Source organism: Scyliorhinus torazame, chromosome 10, assembly GCF_047496885.1.
Source record: "Scyliorhinus torazame isolate Kashiwa2021f chromosome 10, sScyTor2.1, whole genome shotgun sequence".
Classification (NCBI taxonomy): Eukaryota; Metazoa; Chordata; class Chondrichthyes; order Carcharhiniformes; family Scyliorhinidae; genus Scyliorhinus; species Scyliorhinus torazame.
The window spans coordinates 199,617,378-199,641,380 of record NC_092716.1 but is presented as its reverse complement, the minus strand read 5'-3'; the positions used below and the strand labels follow the sequence as shown (position 1 = coordinate 199,641,380).

Here is a 24,003-nt window from a genome sequence, read left to right as displayed (position 1 = left end):
AAAAGCCGCCCGCAGGGATCCCAGCAAGGTCACAAGGACTGTGAGTGGGTGCTGCAGTCAGACACACTGGTGTCAGCAATGCTGTGCGCTCTTCAAGGCTACATGAAATGCATGAAAATTCTTAATCAAAGTTCGACCTTTCGAGCCTGAGGCAGTGACACTTCATGCTGGTTATTAAGGGCAAGAATAGTAAATTATGACTGTATGTATACACAAAATGTGATTGTGTTTTACGATTTGTAACTTTTTAATTTTGAACCTTTCCGCCACTGTGAAACTCCCCCCACCCCCACTTCACTTCTGGGCACCAGTGTTAATATCAAATGCTCCCAGGTCAGATGTAACATTAAAAGCAAAACACTGCGGGTTCTGGAAATCTGAAATAGAAGGTGTAATATTGTTAGCAGCAAGGCAGCGTTCCAGATTCAACTGTGTGAATTTCTTATTCCCAATAAACCAACCTTATTGTTTCTGTAAGTGAGATTGACAGATTGGTGCACTATGTGCCAAATTACAGACACTTTTGTGTCATGAATGAAGGGCCACTGGTAACTGGGTTTGAAACCGTTCCGACTCATATCCCACAGCAGCCTTAGGGCAAGTACCAAGATAAAACTTGAATCCATCAGCCTGAACAGGCTTCGAACTTAGGATCCAGGGGTGAAAGAACATTTCACTAACTTGTTTAACACTCATAAACACAGCCAATCTCTTCTTAGATTTTCTTTCTTAGTATGATAATACTAAAAATAAGTAAGCTAATTCAAAATAGAACTGTGCAAAGAAAGATCTGCAGAAACATTTACAAGTTTTAACCATATATTTCCCTGAATTTTCCTAAGCTTGACAAATTAATTTATATGTATTTATTGCAATGTTGAAAGACCACACAAACACGGTAGCACAGTGGTTAGCATTGTTGCTTCACAGCGCCATGGACCTGGCTTGGGTCACTGCTGTGCGGAGTCTGCATGTTCCCCCCGTGGGTTTATGTGGGTTTCCTCTGGGTGCTCCAGTTTCCCCCCGCAGTCCAAAAATGTGCAGGTTAGGTGGATTGGTCATGCTAAATTGTCAAAAGTGTCAAAAAGGTTAGGTGGGGTTACCGGGTTACGGGGATAGGGTGGTGTGGGCTTAAGCAGAGTGCTCTTTCCAAGGGCCAGTGCAGGCTCGATGGGCCGAGTGGCCTCATTCTGCACTGTGATTCTATGATTTAAAATCAGATGCTTGTTAGAAATAAATTAACAAATTGGATCATTCGTAAATATTTCTAAAACATGATGGGCGGTATGGCGACACAGTGGTTAGCATTGGTGCCTCACAGAACCAGAGACCTGGGTTTGATTTTGGCCTGGCGTGAGTGTCTGTGTGGAGTATGCACATTCTCCCTGTGTTTGCATGGGTTTCCTCAAGGTCTGCTGGTTTCCTCCCACAGTTCAAAGATGTGCAGTTTATGTGGATTGGCCATGCTAAATTGCACCTTAGTGTCCAAAGATGTGACGGTTAAGTGGGATTACAGGGTTAGGGCGAGAGAGTGAGCTGAGATGGGTACTCTTTGAGAGGGTCAGTGCAAACGCGATGGGCCGAATGGCCTCCGTCTGCACTGTAGGGATTCTATGGATTCTATGATGGTAGTTTTAGTAAAGGCAACAGAGTCAGCCGAGTAAAAATAAAGTACTGGTTTATTCACAACAGAAATGTATATACACACAGGACCTGGTTAGGCTTCACCGATCCTTTCTCTCTGGAGGCCTGTTGTATATGAGGTCTAGCTAGGCTGACCTCATATACAACAGTCCCTGCTCTATAGCTAAAGGGAGGGTGTACACTCATCGATGCACTATCATCAAACCTGTCCCATATAGTTTGTGCGGGATATTACAGTACTGCAGTTTACAATATTTCAATAGTGGAATTAAATTGGATCTATTGTTTATTTATTAGAAATGGAGGCATAACTGTGAGCATATCCTCGGCCATCCCTGCGTTAACAAGAAGCGTAGTTAGGAGAAAATAAAAGCGCTGCAGTAAACCAGCTTGGATTTCAAGAACTTTTAGTTGACTTCACCTTACACTCCAGAATTCACTTCTTGAATTCCTTTGCCTTGACACTTCTCTTCCTCCTTTTTACCAGCTTTGTAATGTCTCTTGCTCAATGTTTTTGTTTATCGCTCCTAACTCTCCTACTCCTTCTTGGTTTTGGTCTCTCATTTATGAAACATATGCGGATATTTACTACATAAATGATGCTAAGTTTTCAAAAAACGTTCCCAAGCACTTCACAGAAGAAATCTACGCTGCACAGAGGGCGAAACGAGGAGGGCTGGTCAAAAGCTTCATCGGTGGTGGGTTTTACGGGAGGAAGGGTTTAGAGAGAAAACTCTGCAATGTGAACATGTGGGGGTGGAGGAGGAGATGTCAAGGAAGACCTGCCAATGTCAAAGTTAAAGGAGCAGCACGTGCCCAAGAAGCCAGAGAGGTGATAGGCTACCCTGATTCGTGAGTGGGTGCATGAAAGGCCCTCCTTCATCTCAGTGGCCGCAAGATGTAAATCGGGCTTGTTCACTAACCGTGACCCTATCAACAAGATTAAATACATTTAATACACCCCAAATATTTCATAACGAGTTACAGAAAATGCTTAATCATTCATATATTAACAGAACTAACATCAACTTCAAATGGTAAAAGCAAAATAAATATTTACACTTTGGATGCAGAGAGAGGGCACAGCTCTCACAGTCAATGTTGTATGCAATCAGCATGCACCTCACTTTACTTGCCCTTGCTGTTCGTGTGTATCACTTCAGTCATACTGGTGGGGAAAAAAAAACTGCGTGGATGGAAATCAGTGTTACGTGGCAAACTTGCGCATGGGCAAAATATCAAAAAAATGTTCGAACCCAGATGGGCCACATGTGCAGGTGCCCACCACTGAGCTAGAAAACTCCTTTTCTGATCATGAGCTTCAATCCCTTATGATACTGGCATGGTGGCAGTGGAAACGCTGATCTGGCATGGCTCTGGAGGAGGTCTTCCCATCCCTCCACAGGTCTCCCAGCAACAAAGAAAGGCAGTATGATGGTTCAAGTCATTCTGCCACTGTCCCTTCTCCCAGCTGGGTAGTTGGATTTAGAGTAAATTGTTGTGAAGTCTATATCACTGCAAGGGCTGCCAGCCTTGGACTGCTACCCATTCAGGACTCACTCCAGTTACCACTTCAAATGGTGCGTTTGATGTTGGATCCTTTCAACTCGATTATATTTTAAATTGCCACACTTGTCCGCAGAGAATGTTTTAGATACAACTGTCTACAGAATCTATGGACTCTACACTTTGAAACTTGCTTTCATTGACATTTTTCTATTTACCATTTTTGTTCCATTTTTTAACACAGTGCAACTGGCTGTTAGTTGTGTGGGTTGACAACATACTTAATGTATCTGTGTGATTATCTGACTGTAAACATATGGATACATACACATTGCACAATGCTGGTAAGTTAAGGGCATTGTGCAATGTGACATTTCTACAACGTAGATTAAATAGAGAAGGCAAGGTAAACCTAGAAGTTAAATGGGATTTAACTGAATTGCACAACAGCATTGTGTCAGTTAGAAAGTCAAGAATACTAACACATGGCAATGGATTAGAAGGTTTTTTGTCTGCAGTTGGTGGATTGTATATTTAAGTAATGCCTGCCCATGCGAATTCTCACAAATAGTTGTAGTGTTGGAAGAAAAAAAGAGTATTTGACATGCATGTAATACTTTGGCATCAAGCCGCAGCAAGTCTAAAACCCTGCCAACTGTCATTATCCTTCTGGTAAATTCAGTTCTTATAAACTGTGTGATAGCACAGGACTGCATAGTTCCCATTGAACCAGAGCCTGTCTGAGTAGCAGCATTTTCCACTCTTGAATGGGACTGTTGGCCTCATGGGGATTTGTGTCTTAGAATGTGGTAAGTGATTAGATTGGCCCAGATTTTAAAATGCTCCACTGTTCTACTGCTGCTGAAAGACATTTCCTATTCTTCCCAGCCAGCTTTGTCAAAGCAGTGGATTATCTCTGTGGTCTTCTTTGTGATGCGTAGTCTAACCTAATGCCAGTTTACTAAAGGCTGGTGTTACGTAAGAAAATGCTCTCTTTCTCTACATTTCTATGACTTGATAATCACATTGGTAAGTTTGGATAAAAATAATAATCTTTATTACTTTTGTCCTTGCTGAATGAATATAGTTTGGCAAAATTATATTTATAATCTAATCTGTGAATTTATCAGATTTTTAAAATATACTGATATAAAATAACAGAAACAGCATTCTCATGGGGATCAGATAGCATCACAAACCACATCAAAAAGGTCCAGTATAGTTAGCCCATGTTCACCCTTGGAATTAAGAGGATATAATACAACTCCAAACTTAATGCTAATTATTGCCTCAAAATTACTGCTGGCAATATTAGCAAAAGCACACTGACAATGTACAAAAGCTGTTCCCCTGCCTTCTATTGCAGTGGGGCCATTAACCTGATTATTTCAAATGGCATGAGGCCTCTGTTAAAATCGCAAATAAATGAATGTAATAAGAATCACACTATGGTTTGTCTGTGGATCCTAAAATCGGAGAATGTCGTAGCACAGAAATGGGTTATTTGTCCGATCAAGTTGGCCCCCACATGTCACCTTGTTAAATTCCACTCTCTTGTGCTGTCTCAGTATCATTTAAAATCACACCCTAGTTAAATTTCACAGTCCTGTTCTGTCCCTCTCTTCAACAATATTTCTTTTTTTTCAAATAACTATCTCATTGGTTTTAAAATAATGAGAGGGCAGGATTTTCCGTTTCTGAGACTAAGGGTTGGATTCTCTGATTTTGAGCCTATGTGCGGAGGATTTGTGGGCTTTTACGTGAAAAAATTCAGCGCCGCCCCCTCACCGATCCTGGGATCGGCGAGGGGCTAGCAGCTGCGCCGCGTAAAACTCCCGGTTCCCACGATATAAACGGCCGGGTCCGTGGCCGCGCATGCACACGGCGACGACCTGCAGCGATTGCGCCGTAAAACATGGCGGCGGACGGGCACGGATTCAACGTGCTAGATAGTGCCCCCCTAACCACACCGTGGCCACCCCCCACCAGTCCCCCCAGCCCTTGTGGAACCCACCCGGCCAGCAGCACGGCTCCTGTCCGACTGGCGGTGCTGGACACATTCTGCAGGCGCCACGCCGGGTTTCCGACCGCTGAGACCACACGTCAACCGCGCAGTCGGGAACTCGACCCATCAGGGGCGGGGCATTGGGGCAGAGCCTTCAAGTGACACGCAAAGGCCGTCCCAACGGCGGGCGACACGATGACGCCATTTTAGAGGGGGCGTCAAAAGGTATTCTCCGCCCGATTACGAAATCGGCGTCGGGGAACGGTGAATCACGCCCTAAGTGTTGATGCCAACGCAGAATTTGTGCACTTTCATGACAGAAAAACAGGCGCCACACCTGGACCGATTCCCCTACTGTTAAGGGGCTAGCACCGGTGCCACGTGGAACACAATCGATTCCAATGAGAAACGGTGCCGGATGCACTGGTTCCGCGATTCACACTCAAAGGCTGACAAGTTGCAGCTGCATATACACACTTTACTCCCCACACACACCATTCCAGCCAACAAGATGGCAGTGACGAGAGCAGCCCTGAGATTTATCGATGCTGAGCTGGAGACCCTCTTGGACACGGTGGAGGAGCGGAGGATGAACTTGTACCCCGGCACGGGAAGGAGGCTGCCAGCTGTCGTCATTCGCTGTGCCTGGGTGCAGGTGGTACAGGCGGTCAGCGCCGTGGACAACGTCGTCCGGACGGGCTAGCAGTGCCAGAAAAAACTGCACGACCTCCTCAGGACGGCCAGGATGAGTAGGCAGCACTGTTCCCCTGGCAGTAACCCACGTACCACACACCCGTAACCCAATCCCATCCCACCCACAGAATGGCCGAATCCCCACCCTGCCCCACATGCCAGTACCCATACCGGCCGCCATGGCCGAGTGCCATGGCCACTGAGGCCACCAGCTACCCACCCTCTGGGCTGCATTCGTCGGACTGTCTAACGCTGTCGTTTTCTGTCCCCCCCCCCCAGGAGGAGGCCGTGCAAAACTGCCGGGAGTGGGGGAACACAAGAGGTGGACCGCCAGACCTGCGGCCCCTCACTGTGGCCGGGCAGAGGGCCCTGGACATGGTTGGCGGCCGAGAGGAATGAGAGGTCGCTGAGGTGGCACTCTGCCATGGGCGAAGAAGTGAGAACCCGCTTAGTTGCGGTTTCCCATGACGTGTGCCAACCCCCCACCACCCTCACTCCCATACCACCCTCACCCGCACACCACCCTCACGTGAATACCAGCAACCCCCACCTCTACCCAGACGCCGGCCCCTATTCCCTCCCGTCCTGCAGTCTAATCATGCGTCTTGTCTTGTGTCTTGCAGGATCTCTTATTGATGGGGCGGGTCCATCGGATGTCCACTGCCCGCAGCCAGTGCCGCAGCCGGGACCCTCCCCGTGAGCCGAGCACTGACAAGGAGAGCAGCTCGGACACCAGCCCTCCGCCCGAGACTCAGGAGACCCCGGAGCTCGGGTCGGAGGATGACACAGATTTCCCATCACAACTATCTTCAACAGCTTCCACCATCCCAGAGACACTCACATCGGTTGGGCACTTTAGTGAAGAGGCTCCTGGGACACTATCTGGTGTCCCTGCACAGCAGGTGGAGATAGGAGCATCCGAAGGGGCGGACAGTCTGGGGGAAGGCTGATCCCAGGGACTAGTTGCCATCCAAACGGGTCTCGGGTTTCTGGAACAAACAGTCCCATTGATTGTGGAGATGCAGTCGCAGAGTCAGGGACTACATGAGGGGTTGTCGGCGAACATCCAGCGCCTGCAGGTGCATTTGGAGGAGTCCACCCTGTTTCATGACCAGGAGGTGGTGCAGTCAATGCTTGCCACCCAGGCAACACTGAACGGGTGGCGTCCGTGGTGGAGGCATTGGGGGATTGAGGGTGATAGTTTCTCCTATGGATGAGCATGTCCAAGGCGCTGGCCGAGGCCCAGGACAGGATTGTCACCTCACAGGCGACCATGTCCCAGAGCCACCTGGAAATGAGCATGGCTGGAAACGTTGGTGCATTGGCCAGGCGCTGGCAAACGTGATGCAGACACAGAGGGAGGTGGCCTATTCTCAGAGGGAGATGGCGCAGTCACTGACTGACGTGACATAAACTCAGGTGTGGCGCAGACCGAGACGGAGATGGTTCACTCCCTGTGCCCTGAGCACCACAGCGACTCAGACCCGCCCCCCCCCCCCCCCCCCCCCCCCCCTCCTGTCTCTGGTGCATCTGGTGAGCAGTGGGCAGGATGGGGTGGTTCCACACAGCCGGGTCCATCCAGGCCCAGTCGCCCCAGAAAACGCCCGCCAATGGGAACCCAGGTCGCAGGGTGGGAATCACAGCAGACAGCCTCCACTCCTGCTGTACTGTCTGGGGACCCACCTAGACGTAGCATTAGGGCTCATAAGGCCAGGAAGTTAGACACAAGTTAAGTTGGCATGGGTGCAGGGAACAGTTCAGTTATAGGGGCCAGGGCACAAATCTGTATGTATAGTGCACATGTCGTTGCCACCGTGGGTGTGAGGGGTGGGTTATTCTGGGCTAGCAGAGGGGGGGGGGGGGTTGATATGGGTGGACGTGGCAGGGGGGGGGGGGGGTGGGAGAGAATGGGTGGATCATGTGGGTGGCCTGGGCCCCCCCCTCCCCCGGACTACCCTCACCCCCATACCACCCTCACACCAACACCAGCACCCACCACTGCTACACCAGCGATCCGATGGGACCATGTGATGGAATGGCCAGCTCACATGCAGGGCTCATCCAGGTGGAAAGTGCTACCGTGGACAGGAGTCAGACATTGTCATACGATGCTGAGCAGCAGAGCTCATCACAAAGTGGGTTGTCATCATCCTCCATCCCATGGACCAGACCTGGTGTTACTGCAAACCCAGGGCCCCCACCCCGTGGTGCAACAGGTATGTAACATGAAGGGAGTTGCAGGTGGAGGGAGGGGTGGAGTGAGGGAGTGTGGGGTTGGGATGCGGTGTCCGTGCCCCTGGTCAGTTCTCACCTTCCACCCCCCCACCGAATCGGTGAACCTGGAGGCGATGAGAGCTTCCCGTGTCGGCCCTGATGCACACGTCGTGCGGCCTCCCGTGCCTGCCTGGGATCCATGTCCTGCCCGCCCACCTCCTCCCCCGCATCCTCCTTATCGGAGGAGGCCTGGCGTTCGTCCTCCTCCGCCAGCACATCGCCCCTCTGCTGTGCGATGTCGTGGAGGACGCAGCAGGCCGCAATGTGAGCGACCCTCCCAGCATCATTCTGGAGGGGCCTCCAGTGCGGTCCAGGCACCTGAACCGCATCTTCAGGAGGCCGAAGCACCGCTCGATCACGCCCCTGGTTGCTGCATGGGCTTCGTTGTAGTGGGTCTCCGCGTCGGTCTGTGGTCTCCGGATAAGAGGGTCATCAGCCATGACCGCAGTGGATAATCCCTATCAACGAGGAGCCAACCCCCCAACTGGGGTGGTGGGTCTCGAACATGTCAGGAATCGTTGAGTGTGCCAGGATGAGGACGTCGTGCACCAGGCACCAGGGTACCAGGCACAGATGTGTATGATGCGCAGCTGATGGTCACATATCAGCTGCGTATTCTGTTATCTGCATGTGCCCGTAGTGGGACATGCATCCCGTCGGTCACCCCCTGGACCCAGGGCATCCGTTCATGGCGGCAAACCCTGATGCTACGGCATCCTGGTGGGCTCACTCCACATTGAAGTGGATGTATTGTGCCGCTTGGGCATATAGGGCCTCCGTGACGGCGCGGATGCACCTATGCACTGAGGTCTGTGAGATCTCGGACAGCTCCCCACTCTGCACCTGGAAGGACCCCGTTGCGTAAATGTTCAGGGTGACCGTTACCTTGACAGCCACTGGAAGCGGGTTTCCTTCCCCATTACACCGTGGTGCCAGGTGTGCCATCATCTGGCAAATATGTCGCACTGTCTCTTTGCTCAGCCGGAGTCTTCGATGGCCTGCCCGTCCGGCAGGTCCTCGAATGACAGGCGGTGCCGGTATACACGAGGCCTTATGGGGCGCTTTCTTGGCACCTCCTCCACTTCGGCCTGTTGGGCAGCCGGCTGTCCAACCTGGGTAGCTGCCACTTGCCCCTCTGCTGCCCACTCCGCTATTGCAGCTTCTTCTTCCTCCTTGAGCAGCTCCAACTTGTACAGCCGCAGTGCATCCCCCAGGGCTGCGGCGACTAGCAGCAAGGCCACCATTGCTGGTTGAATTCCAATATCCATTGTCTGCAGGGAGTGAAAGGGGCTGGTTTAGCACACTAGGCCAAGGCAGGCCAGCAGCACGGTTCGATTCCCGTACCAGCCTCCCCGAACAGGTGCCGGAATGTGGCGACTAGGGGCTTTTCACAGTAACTTCATTTGAAGCCTACTTGTGACAATAAGCGATTTTCATTTCATTTCATTTTCAAAGGCCAACATGTTAGCATGATGCTTACCCCCGTGCCCAACCAGGTCCATCGGGCTACATGGTGGCCCCGGTTGGCACTGTGGGCTCCGTCCCTGCATGTCCCTCACCCCGCACTTCTGGCCCCGTCGGTGGCCTGCACCATGGGGGCCTCTGGCCCTGGTGCCCATCCCTGATGCCAGGGGTACCGTTGGCTGACACTGCCCTCACCAGGGTATGCACTGTGGCCCCCGTAGGTGTTACTGCGGGTGTTGCTTTGGGTGGGTTGCCGGCAGACGTTCTAATTTTAGACACAAATGTTTAGTATCCAAGACTTTCAAAATCAGTTATGGCACCATCAGCTGCCAAGAACCATCAACTGCCAAGAACCATCAACTGCCAAGAACCATCAACTCTAGCCGAACAATATGGATTGGACTTTGGCTACTGAGCCAGGTAGCTCAAGTTGGCAAATTTCCCGACTTGGCAGACATACCTTGATTTAAAAGATCCTGAATTGCACAATTTTGTCTCCAGGTGTGGGATGGAGTTAGGCCCACTAATCCCGGAAGCAGATCATAGGCAGCCATGAGGTGGGTGAGTATAAAACTGATGTTCCTAACTCTATATAAGTGTTAATCAGACAGACCAATAAAGTATCAATAACACCTCACACCTCTTTTTCTGGTCCAAATAAAGCATTGAGGCATTGACTGAAAAAGAGCACAGAAAGAACACATTATTATAAACTCTTAAAAATGTCAATCAAACAAATTCAGCATTCACTTCACTTGTCAAAACAGCCTCCCTGTTGAACTCATGCTTTTATTGATAAATGCAAATTACTGCAGATGCTGGAAACAAAAACAGAAAATGCTGGAAAAACTCAGCAGGTCTGACAACATCTGTGGAGGGAGAACAGAGCTAATGATTTGAGTCTGGATGACTCTTTGTCAAAGCTTTTATTGCTTTGGACTCTCAGCCCAGAGTGTATAATGAGGACAGGTTGTCCAACTTGCACTCCTTTCAGGGACATCTTCCACTCTGGGGATTGTGAAATTAACGTCATGGTTATTAGAATAGCTGCAACCGTTAAACCATTCACTGAATCTAGCTAAATAAAGTAGAAATTTGAATTTTCTATTTGATTTAGAGTTAAAAAGCCTTATTGTCTCTCTTTATATTTAGAAAGTGCAGGTCACCATACAAAATGACAATCCACATTCGTACGCAAAGGTCAAAACCTCCTTTGCGGTCTCCAGTTGGATCTCTTCCTTGTTCACAGACCAGAAGATCAAGATTCCAAAATTCAAGTGAAAGCTGTGGTGTAGTTTCAGATTGCGAGAGCAACAATTCAAGTCGTAAAAAGAAATGCAGCCTTCGGTTTCCAAGGATCAAAAGATGCTTGAGTGCACCGCCTGGATCAGTTAGGTAATTACATCGAGGCATTCAATGTTACTGAAAATTAATGTTTTAAAGTTCGACATTCATAGAATCATAGAATGTACAGTACAGAAGGAGGCCATTCGGCCCATCGAGTCTGCACCAGCCTTGGAAGGAGCATCCTAGTTAAGCCAATGCCCATCCCCATAACCCAGGAACCCCACCTAACCTTTTGGACACTAAGGGGCTGTGGTAGGCTATATTAGGGGTATCGCGGTACCTAGGTGGGATGTACCTTATACTGTGGTATGAGTGGTGGAACCTGCCTGCTGGTTCTGCCCAGCAGGTGGAGCATAAGACTGTGTTTCACCCACAGCAGTCAATCTGTACCGGAGCTGCTGGGGTAACTACTTGTTCGTTAAAGCCTTCAATTGGACTACAATCTCGCTTCAGTAGTGATTGATCGTGCATCAATTTAAGGAACAAAATTGAAGAATGGCTGCTCTCCGCATCAAGTCAGAGAGTCTACAAATCAACCCCCACACAGCAAATGCAGCAGCAACTTTTAAACATTGGCTGGCATGTTTCAACGGGTACATCAGGACGGCCCCGACTGCCCCCATGGAGGAACAGAAAATGCACGTCCTCCACTCAAGGGTGAGCCCAGAAATCTACACGCTTATCGAAGACACGGACGGTTTCGAGGACGCAATGACTTTGTTAAAAGAGCATTACGTCCGCACTGTGAATCAGGTATACGCTCGGCATCTTTTAGCTACCAGTCGGCAGATCCCAGGGAAATCACTGGACGATTTTTACCGCGCATTGTTAGTGTTAGGTAGAAACTGTAACTGTCCACAAGTCTCAGCCAATGACCACACCAAACTCTTAATACGGGATTCTTTTGTTGCGGGCATGCTATCCTCTAAAATCCGCCAGCGACTGCTGAAAAATGACACGCTAGGGCTTAAAGAGGCACGGAAACGCACTCCCTAGATGTAGCCTCCCCAACGCCCAGGCCTCTGTGGTGGTATGTATTAGGGGTAGTATGGTACCTGTGAAGCCGAGAGGCTACTGGCTGACAGGTCCCGGGTCCTGGTTGGATCTGCCGCCTGCTGGCTCCGCCCTGAAGGCGGCGTATAAGAGCTCGAGTGCTCCCAGCAGCCACATTCTGTAACTGAGCTGCTGGGGAACAAGTCTTGCTTAATAAAGCCTCGATTGATTTCATCTCTTCTCGACTTGAGTGAGTAATTGTTGCGCTACAATTTATTAAGCAAGCTTAAAAGACTGGAGCTCCAGATCGCCCCGGAGTGTCTGCGAATCAGCCCCTATGCAGCAAACTCGGCGGCCGTGTTTAAACACTGGCTAGCATGCTTCGAAGGTTACCTTCGAACGGCCCCCGGCCAGACCACGGAAGATCAGAAAATGCAGGTCCTGCATTCCAGGGTGAGCCCGGGGATCTACACGCTCATCGAAGACGCGGAGGATTTGCCGACGGCGCTCGCCATGCTGAAAGGGGTCTACATTCGGCCCATAAACCAGGTCTACGCACGCCACCAACTCGCGACGAGACGGCAAATCCCTGGAGAATCGCTCGACGAGTTCTACAGCGCGCTTTTGATTCTGGGAAGGAACTGCAACTGCCCGTCGGTAAGCGCAAATGAGCACACGGAGCTCCTAATCAGGGATGCTTTCGTGGCAGGTATGACTTCTTCTCAAATTCGCCAAAGATTGTTAGAAAGAGACTCGTTAGGACTCACAGAGGCACGGGCCCTAGCGGCCTCCCTCGACATGGCCTCACAAAATGCCCGCGCCTACGGCCCCGACCGCACGGCAGCCCCTTGGGCTCCGTGGACCCCCGTTGCGACCGACTCCCCACCCCCCCCCCGCAAGGCTGCGCGGCTAGAGCACCAGACCATCCCGGTGGGCCCAGGTGCTAGTTTTGCGGGCAGGCGAAACACCCCCGGCAGCGCTGCCTGGCCCGCGCAGCTATTTGTAAAAGCTACGGCAAAAAGGGGCATTACGCAGCGGTGTGCCAGTCCCGGGGGGTCGCCTCAATCTCCGGGGGAGAGCGGGGACAGCAGACTCAACCCCCCCAGCGCTCCATGTGCGGCCCGCGGGCGCCGCCATTTTGGGCCCCGGACACCACGATGGAAGGATGGGCCACGTACGATCCATGGGGGCGGCCATTTTGTCCACCACTGACCGCGTGCGATCCATGGACGCCGCCATCTTGGCTGATAGCCAAGGACCCCAGCATAGACGGCTCCACGGGGCCGGACGAAAACGCCACGGTGCAGCAACCTAGACTGGCTTTGGTGACCCTGGACCAATCGCGGCCCCGGACGCTCCAAACGGCAATGACAGCGGTGCTGGTCAATGGGTACGAGACGCCATGCCTAATCGACTCTGGGAGCACGGAAAGTTTTATCCACCCGGACACGGTAAGATGCTGTTTTCTCTCTATTCGTCCGAGTACCCAAAAGATTTTCCTGGCTGCGGGGTCCCATTCAGTAGAGATCAAAGGGTTCTGCATCGCGAACCTAACGGTGCAAGGAAGGGAGTTTAAGAACTATAGGCTGTATGTCCTTCCCCAACTCTGCGCTCCCACTCTCTTGGGGTTAGATTTCCAGTGTAACCTCCAGAGCCTTACGTTCCAATTCGGCGGCCCAATACCCCCACTCACTATCTGCAGCCTCGCGACCCTCAAGGTTGAACCGCCTTCCTTGTTTGCGAACCTCACCCCGGATTGCAAACCTGTCGCCACTAGGAGCAGACGGTACAGCGCCCAGAACCGAACATTTACCCGGTCTGAAGTCCAGCGGCTGCTGAAGGAAGGCATAATCCAGGCCAGCAATAGTCCCTGGAGAGCCCAGGTGGTAGTTGTGAAGACCGGGGAGAAGCAGAGGATGGTCATAGATTATAGTCAGACCATCAATAGGTACACGCAGCTCGATGCGTACCCTCTCCCCCGCATATCCGACATGGTCAATCGGATTGCACAGTACAAGGTCTTTTCCACCGTGGACCTCAGGTCCGCATACCACCAGCTCCCCATCCGCCCGAGTGACCACAAGTACACGGCCTTCGAGGCAGACGGGCGGCTCTACCACTTCTTAAGGGTCCCATTCGGTGTCACAAACGGGGTCTCGGTCTTCCAACGGGAGATGGACCGAATGGTTGATCAGCACGGGTTGCGGGCCACGTTCCCGTATCTCGACAATGTAACCATCTGCGGCCATGACCAGCAGGACCACGACGCCAACCTCCACAAATTCCTCCAGACCGCTAACGCCCTGAACCTCACCTATAATGAGGAAAAATGCGTTTTTAGCACCAACCGTCTGGCCATCCTGGGATACGTAGTGCACAATGGAGTTATAGGCCCCGACCCCGAGCGCATGCACCCCCTTATGGAATTTCCCCTCCCCCACTGCTCCAAAGCCCTGAAACGCTGCTTGGGCTTCTTTTCGTATTACGCCCAGTGGGTTCCCCAGTACGCAGACAAGGCCCGCCCGTTAATTCAGTCCACTACCTTCCCCCTGTCGACAGAGGCCCGCCAGGCCTTCAGCCGCATCAAAGCGGATATCACAAAGGCCACGATGCGCGCCATCGACGAGTCCCTCCCCTTCCAGTTCGAGAGCGACGCATCCAATGTAGCTCTGGCGGCCACTCTCAACCAAGCAGGCAGACCCGTGGTCTTTTTCTCCCGGACCCTCCACGCCTCAGAAATCGGCCACTCCTCAGTGGAAAAGGAAGCCCAAGCCATAGTGGAAGCTGTGCGACATTGGAGGCATTACCTGGCCTGCAGGAGATTCACTCTTCTCACTGACCAACGGTCGGTAGCCTTTATGTTCGATAATGCACAGCGGGGCAAAATCAAGAATGACAAGATCTTGAGGTGGAGGATTGAGCTCTCCACCTATAACTATGAGATCTTGTACTGTCCCGGAAAGCTGAACGAGCCGTCCGAAGCCCTATCCCGCGGCACATGTGCCAACGCACAAGTAGACCGCCTCCAAGCCCTCCACGAGGACCTCTGCCACACGGGGGTCACTCGATTCTACCATTTCATGAAGTCCCGCAACCTCCCCTACTCGGTCGAAGAGGTCCGTACAGCCACCAGGAACTGCCAAATCTGCGCAGAGTGCAAACCGCACTTTTTCAGGCCAGATAGAGCGCACCTGATAAAGGCTTTCCGTGCCCGAGCCAGCACCTGCACCACCACCGGGGCTGAGGCGATCGACAAGAACGACCAGGGCACCTGCTCGACTCGTGGAATCCGCATGACACAACAAGAAAAGGAAAACAAACTTGTAAATAATTCTGACAACCTGTACATAATTAACTGTTGGGCTAAATGTATAGCCACTGTGGGAAATCAGTTCCAGGACCAGCCTTGTAAACCCCTACCACCATGCGAACCACCACCCCGCCGGGTTCTTTTTTAACAAGGGGTGAATGTGGTGGTATGTATTAGGGGTAGTATGGTACCTGTGAAGCCGAGAGGCTATTGGCTGACAGGCCCCGGGTCCTGGTTGGATCTGCCGCCTGCTGGCTCCGCCCTGAAGGCAGAGTATAAGAGCTTGAGTTCTCCCAGCAGCCGCATTCTGTAACTGAGCTGCTGGGGAACAAGTCTTGCTTAATAAAGCCTCGATTGATTTAATCTCTTCTCGACTTGAGTGAGTAATTGTTGCGCTACACCTACGTTCCCGACCGGGCAGTACCCGCATGGACAGGGTGGACCCCACCCGCGGCCGATTCCAAAGACCCCTAAATTCCCCACAAGCTTGCGCAGTGCGGCAGCCAGGAAACCCCGGGGGGGGGAGGGGGCCCGATGCAATTTTTGAGGGCAAAACAAACACCCCCGGGAACGCTGCCCGGCCCGATCCGCAATCTGCAAGGGCTGCGGGAAAAAGGGCACCTCGTGGCAGTATGCCAGACCCGGTCGGCCGCAGCTGTCTCCACAGGCGAACCGGGCCCGCTGCTATTCCTCTCCTCAGAGGCCATGTGCGATTCATGGGGCCAGCCATCTTGGATGACGTCTTAGGACCCCGACTTGGCTAGCCATGTATCGCCTGATGAGATCCCCCAGCCGGTCATGTGCGATTCATGGGGGCAGCCATCTTGGATGACGTCTCAGGACCCCGACTTGGGTGGCCGTGTATCGCCCGACAAGATCTCTCAGCTTCTGCACAACTTGCCTCAGTGACACTGGACCAGTCTCGGCCCCGAACGCTTTCAACTGCTACGACGTGGGTACTCATCAACGGGCACAAGATGTCCTGCTTGATCAACTCTGGGAGCACGGAGAGCTTCATCCATCCCAATACGGTAAGACACTGCTCCCTTGCTGTACACCCGATTGAACAAAAGATCTCCCTGGCCTCTGGGTCTCACTCTGTGGAGATCCGGGGGTACTGCATAGCCAACCTCACGGTCCAGGGCGTGGAGTTCAATAACTTCATACTCTATGTCCTCCCCCATCTCTGCGCTGCCACACTCCTGGGACTGGACTTCCAGTGTAACCTGCAAAGTTTAACGTTCAAATTCGGCGTCCCCATATCCCCCCTGACTGTCTGCGGCCTCGCGACCCTCACGGTCGACCCGCCTTCCCTGTTTGCAAACCTTACTCCCGATTGCAAACCCGTCACCCCCAGGAGCAGACGGTACAGTGCCCAGGACCGGACCTTCATTAGGTCGAAAGTCCAACGGTTACTAAAGGAAGGCATTATCGAGGACAGCAACAGGCCCTGGAGAGCTCAAGTGGTTGTTGTAAAGACCGGGGAGAAACATAGGATGGTCATAGACTACAGTCAGACCATCAACAGGTATACGCAGCTCGATGCGTACCCTCTCCTCCGCATATCTGAAATGGTCAACCAGCTAGCGCAATACAAGGTTTCCTCCACAGTAGACCTTAAATCAGCCTACCACCAGCTCCCCATTTGCCTGGACGACCGCAAGTACACTGCATTCGAAGCAGATGGGCGGCTCTACCACTTTCTAAGGGTTCCCTTTGGTGTCACAAATGGGGTCTCGGTCTTCCAACGGGAGATGGACCGAATAGTTGACCGGTAGGGTCTGCGGGCCACGTTCCCGTACCTCGACAATGTCACCATCTGCGGCCACAACCAGCAGGACCATGACACCAACCTCCGCAAATTTTTCCATACCGCAAAAATCCTTAATTAACCTACAACAAGGACAATTGCGTGTTTAGCACCGATCGCCTAGCCATCCTCGGCTACATAGTGCATGATGGAGTCATAGGCCCAGATTCCGAACGCATGCGCCCCCTCATAAAGTTTCGCTTCCCCCACTGCCCCAAAGCCCTGAAACGTTGCCTGGGCTTCTTTTCTTATTACGCCCAGTGGGTCCCCAATTATACGGACAAGGCCCGCCTACTAATCCAGTCCACGGTTTTTCACCTATCGGCAGAGGCCCGCCAGGCTTTCAGTCGCAGCAAAGCAGTCATCGCCAGGGCAACGATGCACGCAATCGATGAACCCCTCTCCTTCCAGGCCGAGAGCGACGCATCAGACGTAGCTCTGGCTGCCACCCTCAATCAGGCGGGCAGACCTGTGGCCTTCTTTTCACGCACCCTCCACACCTCAGAAATCCGCCATTCCTCCATCGAGAAGAGGCCCAAACCATCGTCGAAGCTGTGTGGCATTGGAGGCATTACCTGGCCGGCAGGAGATTCACTCTCCTCACTGACCAACGGTCGGTAGCCTTCACGTTTGACAATGCACAGCGGGGCAAAATTAAGAATGATAAGATCTTACGGTGGAGGATCGAGCTCTCCACCTATAATTACGAGATCTTGTATCGTCCCGGGAAGCTCAACGAGCCTCCTGATGCCCTGTCCCGCGGCACATGTGCCAGTGTACAAGTGGACCGACTCCGGACCCTCCATGACAACCTCTGCCACCCGGAGGTCATCCGGTTCTTCCACTTTGTTAAAACCCGCAATCTGCCCTCCTCCATCGAGGAGGCCAGGGCCGTAACCAGAAACTGCCAAATCTGCGCGGAGTGCAAGCCGCACTTGTACAGGCCAGAGAAAGCGCACCTGGTGAAGGCTTCCCGCCCCTTTGAACGCCTCAGCGTGGATTTCAAAGGGCCCCTTCCCTCCATCGATCGCAACACATATTTCTTGAACATGATTGATGAGTACTCCCGGTTCCCTTTCGCCATCCCCTGTCCCGACATGACGGCTGCCACCGTCATTAAAGCCCTCCACAGCATCTTTACCCTATTCGGTTTCCCCGCCTATATCCATAGCGATAGGGGGTCCTCCTTTATGAGTGACGAGCTGCGTCAATTCCTGCTCAGCAAGGGCATTGCCTCCAGCAGAACAACCAGTTACAACCCCCGGGGAAACGGGCAGGTAGAGTGGGAGAACAGGACGGTCTGGAAGGCCGTCCTACTGGCCCTACGGTCCAAGAATCTCCCAGTGTCCCGATGGCAGGAGGTCCTCCCCGATGCACTTCACTCCTTCCGATCACTACTGTGCACTACTACCAATGAAACTACTCATGAACGTCTCCTTGCCTTCCCTAGGAAGTCCTCCTCGGGGACCTCGTTCCCAACATGGCTGGCAGCCCCATGACCCGTCCTACTCTGCAAACACGTACGGGCCCACAAGTCGGACCCACTGGTCGAGAGGGTACATCTCCTCCATGCTCACCCCCAGTATGCCTATGTGGCGCACCCCGACGGCCGACAAGACACTGTCTCCCTCCGGGAACTGGCCCCCGCTGGATCCCCACCCTCACCCCCCCCCCCACCAATCCCAACCATTTTTTCACCGCCGCACACCACCACAGCCCCCTTCCCAGGAGGATCTGTCCCCCCACTGGCCCCATCCGGATGCGATGAAGCTGAAGACGACACGCTCCCCGAGCCACAGATGCCCGAGCCGACGCCAGCATCACCGCCGGGACTGCGATGATCGCAGAGGACGACCAGGGCCCCCAACCGGCTGATAGTTTCATTGTAAAATGAACTTGTAAATAATTGTCTGTAAATATGTGTATTGCATGTAAAGGCACCGAAGGGTACTGCTATAACCTCTACCACTGTAAAAGCAAGGCCACCACCCCCGCCGGACTCTTTTTAAACAGGGGTGAATGTGGTAGGCTATATTAGGGGTATCGCGGTACCTAGGTGGGATGTACCTTATACTGTAGAGTGTACCTTATACTGTAAACCCAGTGGTAGAACCTGCCTGCTGGTTCCGCCCAGCAGGCGGAGCATAACAGTCTGTGTTTCACCCACAGCAGTCATTCTGTACTGGAGCTGCTGAGGTAACTACTTGTTCATTAAAGCCTTCAATTGGACTACAATCTCGCTTCAGTAGTGATTGATCGTGCATCAAGGGCAATTTAGCATGGCCAAAAGGCAGCATGGTGGCGCAGTGGGTTAGCCCTGCAGCCTCACGGCGCCAAGGTCCCAGGTTCGATCCCGGCTCTGGGTCACTGTCTTTGTGGAGTTTGCACATTCTCCCCGTGTTTGCGTGGGTTCCACCCCCACAACTCAAAGATGTGCAGGGTAGGTGGATTGGCCACGCTAAATTGCCCCTTAATTGGAAAAAATGAATTGGGTACTCTAAATTTTTTTAAAAAGAAAGAAAAAAAAATTTAGCATGGCCAATTCACCAAACCTGCACACCTTTGGACAGTGGGAGGAAACTGGAGCATCCGGAGGAAACCCACGCAGACACAGGGAGAAAGTGCAAACTCCACACAGTCACCGAGGCTGGAATGATGACGAAGGATTTGCATTTATGTAGCGCTTTTATCATATTGCATAGAAGTGACCTGATCAGTTTCACATGTAATGAGTTATCTTTGAAGCACGGCTGTCATGACAAAGGACTTCAAAGGTGGGGGGGGGGGGGTAACAATTTTACAAGAAATAGCAAAGTCCCGAAAACAGCCATAAGGTGAATGGCCAATGAAACAATGTTGGTGGTACTGACTGAGGAAAGAATGTTGATTGATGAAAGTAAATGCTTATTGCTCAAATATATCTGGAGCAGAATCACACTTCCCTGTACCTTTTCTCCACCTTCCCCCTCATAGGACTATTAGATATAGGAGCAGAATTAGTCCATTTGGTCCATCGAGTCTGCTCCGCCATTCAATCATGGCTGATATTTTTCTCATCCTCATTCCCCTGCCTTCTCCCCGTAACCCCTGACCCCCTTATTAATCAGGAACCTATCTATCTCTGTCTTAAAGACACTCAGTGACTTGGCCTTCACAGCCTTCTGCGGCAAAGAGTTCCACAGATTCACCACCCTCTGGCTGAAGAAATTCCGCGTTACCTCAGTTTTAAAGGATTGTCCCTTCAGTCTGAGGCTGTGCCCTCGTGATCTCATCTCCTCCTAGTGGAAATCATCTTCTCCACATTCACTCTATGTAGGCCTCTCTATTCTGTAAATTTCAATGAGATCCCCCCATATCCTTCTAAACTCCATCGAATATAGACTCAGAGTCCTCAACTGCTTCTCGTACGACAAGCTCTTCATTCCCATGATCATTCCTGTGAACTTCCTCCGGAGCCTCTCCTTGGCACATCCTTCCTTAGAGAAGGGGCCCAAAACTGCTCACAATATTCCAAATGGGTGTCTGAACATAGCCTTATGCAGCCTCAGCAGTACATCCCTGCTCTTGTATTCTAGCCCTCTCAACATGAATGTTAACATTGCATCTGTCTCCCTAACTGCCAACTGAACCTGCATGTTAACCTTAAGAGAATCCTGAACGAGGATTCTTAAGTCCCTTTGTGCTTCAGATTTCCGAAGCCTTTTCCCATTTAGAAAATAGCCTATGCCTCTATTCTTCCTACCGGAATGCACAACCTTGCACTTTCATAGAATCCACACAGTGCAGAAGGAGGCCATTCGGTCATCGAGTCTGCACCAATCCCGAAAGAGCTCCCTACCTTCGCCCAAACCCATTCCTATCCCCGTAACCCCACCTAGGGGCAATTTTGCATCGCCAATCTACGTCACCTGCTTATCTTTGGACTGTGGGGAAAAACGGAGCACCCGGAGGAAACCCGCACAGACACGGGATGAATGTACAAACTCCACACAGTCACCCGAAGTCAGAATCGAGCCCGCGTCCCTGGTGCTGTGAGGTAGCAGTGCTAACCACTGTGCCACATACCACTTTTTCACATTGTATTTCATCTGCCTTCTTTGCCCAGTCGCCTAGCCTGTCCTAGTCCTTCTGCAGTGTTATAACCTTAACAGGTCTCACGGAGTAGGGATGATCCAGTATCCCGTGGAGCTTGTGGAATACCAGCTCCCTGATAAGGGGGCGGGGGATCCTGAACACAGTTCATATGTCTTTGCACAAATAGAGTCGGCCAGGTGTGCCTCGACTAGAGAATACCCAATCGGGAACTACTGGAACTGTGCCTAATAGTTAACGTGTTAAATAAAATACGTTTTGTTTCTCTCTGCAACTCGTTGTGGACTCCTTTTGTTGCCCCTTACAAAATGCAGCCTCCCTACTTCCTCAACACTACCTGTCCCTCTACATAACTTTGCATCAGCTGCAAACTTAGCAACAATGCCCTTAGTTCCTTCTTCCTTCTTCTCATGGTTCAGCTGTTCTTCCCTGCTATCCAAGAGAAGGATAATATTTTGCTGTGCATCAGTGAGATGCTGAATGATGAAGATGAGGCCTTCTCCCAACCTATGTAAAATGGCAGACTGAGTGCAGGCCATTGACGAGAGCCAGTGCTTACTCGGTTGTCTGCCACATCTGATGGTCACTCTTTCCATGGAGCTGGATAACACTGACAAGGCCTGAGACACCACTGGCAAATGCTGCAGATAGATTCCTCCAGTCTCTCTCCAATTTCATGCTATATCTCTGAAAATGCTGTGTTCACCTGAGCAAAGCTTGGATTTTCTTGAGACCTTCGATGGAGCCTCTCCATCGCTGTCCCACCTCCAACACCTCCTGATGTCCACTTGTGATTTGTGGCTTACAATGCAACAATTGTGTATGTCCCACCTGATCTGGTGGAGGGTGGAGGAGTCACGGGATGTTGCTTCTTCAATGTGCGCTCTGGGATCCTCAGCCCCACTCCACTGCAGCTCCTGCATCACGTTTGATGGACTTTTGCAGATGGAAGACATGAATTAAAACTGACAAGATAGAAGGGTTTAAAGTCCTCATTATACAGATGTTTATATTTCAGTGACTGGTGATATTGAGTCAACGTGAGTGATTGTTGTGTGCCGTGTGCCTATGTGATACCTAATTCTGTCACCAGATATTTCGAAGACGCCCCCCCCGCGCACCCCCCCCCCCCCCCCCCCCCCCCCCGTCCATCTCTCCATTAACAATGCCCAGGCACTCTGCCACTTTACCAATCTCCATGTCCAGAGGGGAAAACCACTAAAGCTATACGTAGCACTAGACCATGCAAGATCAAGAGAGAGGATCAGTGATTGGGTATGGGGGGGGGGGGGGGGGGGGGGCTCGGTGGGGAGGGTGGTGTTGCAGGGGGTTGTCACAATCTGTAGTCGGGGGAACGGAAATGTCAAATGTTCACAATTCAGACATGTTAAACCTGATGCATGTGAAGGCTCTGTCACGTTAATTTTCACAACAGACCTGCCTGCACCCCACCCCCTGTTGCCGTCCGCTCACACCATCCCCCCACCTTCCCCAGGAACAGTGATCCAAGATCAAACATCCCTGATGCAGACCCTGTTCAGAGGATGGGTGTGAGTGCGCTGCAGTAGAAAGACAGGAGTCAGACTTTGGCATAAACTGAGGAGCAACAGAGCTAACAACACAGCGAGTTATCATCACTCTCTTGCAGTGTATATTGACCCGCTGACAATGCCGACACAGGCCCACCACCCGGGGGTGATGTTACACAGACCCTTGAATGGTGAAACAGTGTAGTCAGGGAGGCGGGTGGTGTGGGAGGGTTGGGGAATGGAGGCTGGGGGAGAAATGAGGGAAATCTGTGGGAAGGAGGGGGTTGTGGGGGAAGGGGGATAAGTGGAGGGGGATGAGCTGACAGACTAAGCCTCACCCTATGTGAATCGGGTGAGGATGATGGCTTCTCTGGTCCTCTGGGCATATGAACCCTTGCCGCCTTCGCTTGTCCTCGATCCTCCGGCTCCTCCTCCGGGTTCTCCTGATCCGCCTCCTCCTCCTCCTTAGATAGGAATCACATGTCCCTCCTCCTCCTCCTCCAGCATGTCGCCCTGCTACTGTGCCAGGTTGTGGAGGGCACAGCAGACTATCATAAAACAGGAGACCCTCTGGGGCTGTACTTCAGTGCACCACCAGAGTGGTCCAGGCATTGGAACTGCATTTTGAGCAGTCCGATGCACTGCTCAATGACAGTATGGGTGGCAGTATGGGTCTCGCTGTCTCGTTCTCCACCTCGGTCTGCGGCCTCCGCACTGGCATCATCAGCCAGGACCTCAACGGCTACTCCTTATCCCCCAAAGCCAACCCGTCATTCTGGTGCGGTCCTCGAAGACGCCAGGGATCTCCAAGCGTCCCAGGATGTAGCTGTCATGCACACCCGCTGGGAAGTGGGCACACAAGTACATGATCTGGAGGTGATGGTTGCACACGAGTTGAACATTCAGGGAGTGGAACCCCTTATTGATAATGAATCCCTGATACCCTTGCATCAAGGTGACATGCATGCCATCAATTACCCCTTGCACCTGGGGCAACCTGGCGATAGCGGAGAATCCTGCAGCCTGGGCATCTTGCAGGGATCAAGTCTGATGCCCCTGGCATACAGGGCATCCGTGACCTCAAAGATGCACCTGTGGGCTGTACATTGGGAAATGCTGCACAAGTGTCTGCTCGAGCCGTTTTGAACTTGTTGCACAGATGTTCAGGGCTGCGGTAATCACTGGGAGCGCATGTCCTCCTCCTCAAGGGGTGCCAAGCTGTCTCTTTGTTAAGATGGAGTCTCCAGCAGTACATGCTGTCCCTCATTTCCACGAAAGACCACAACGTCTGTCCACCTTGGACTGTCAATCAGTTAGGGGTTTCCAGTCTGAGACC

The 24,003-nt window shown here is 51.9% G+C and overlaps 1 protein-coding gene across 3 annotated transcripts in view; it reads left to right on the top strand.

Annotated features, from left to right (window-relative positions):
• Positions 1-24,003, top strand: part of LOC140384491 (doublecortin domain-containing protein 1-like) — an 871,034-nt gene that overhangs the window by 142,299 nt on the left and 704,732 nt on the right. For all 3 annotated transcript variants that reach the window (XM_072466241.1, XM_072466242.1, XM_072466243.1), the window contains one exon: positions 10,739-10,981. In XM_072466241.1, coding sequence (XP_072322342.1) covers positions 10,739-10,981 — 243 coding nt within the window. The remainder of the gene's footprint in view (positions 1-10,738; positions 10,982-24,003) is intronic.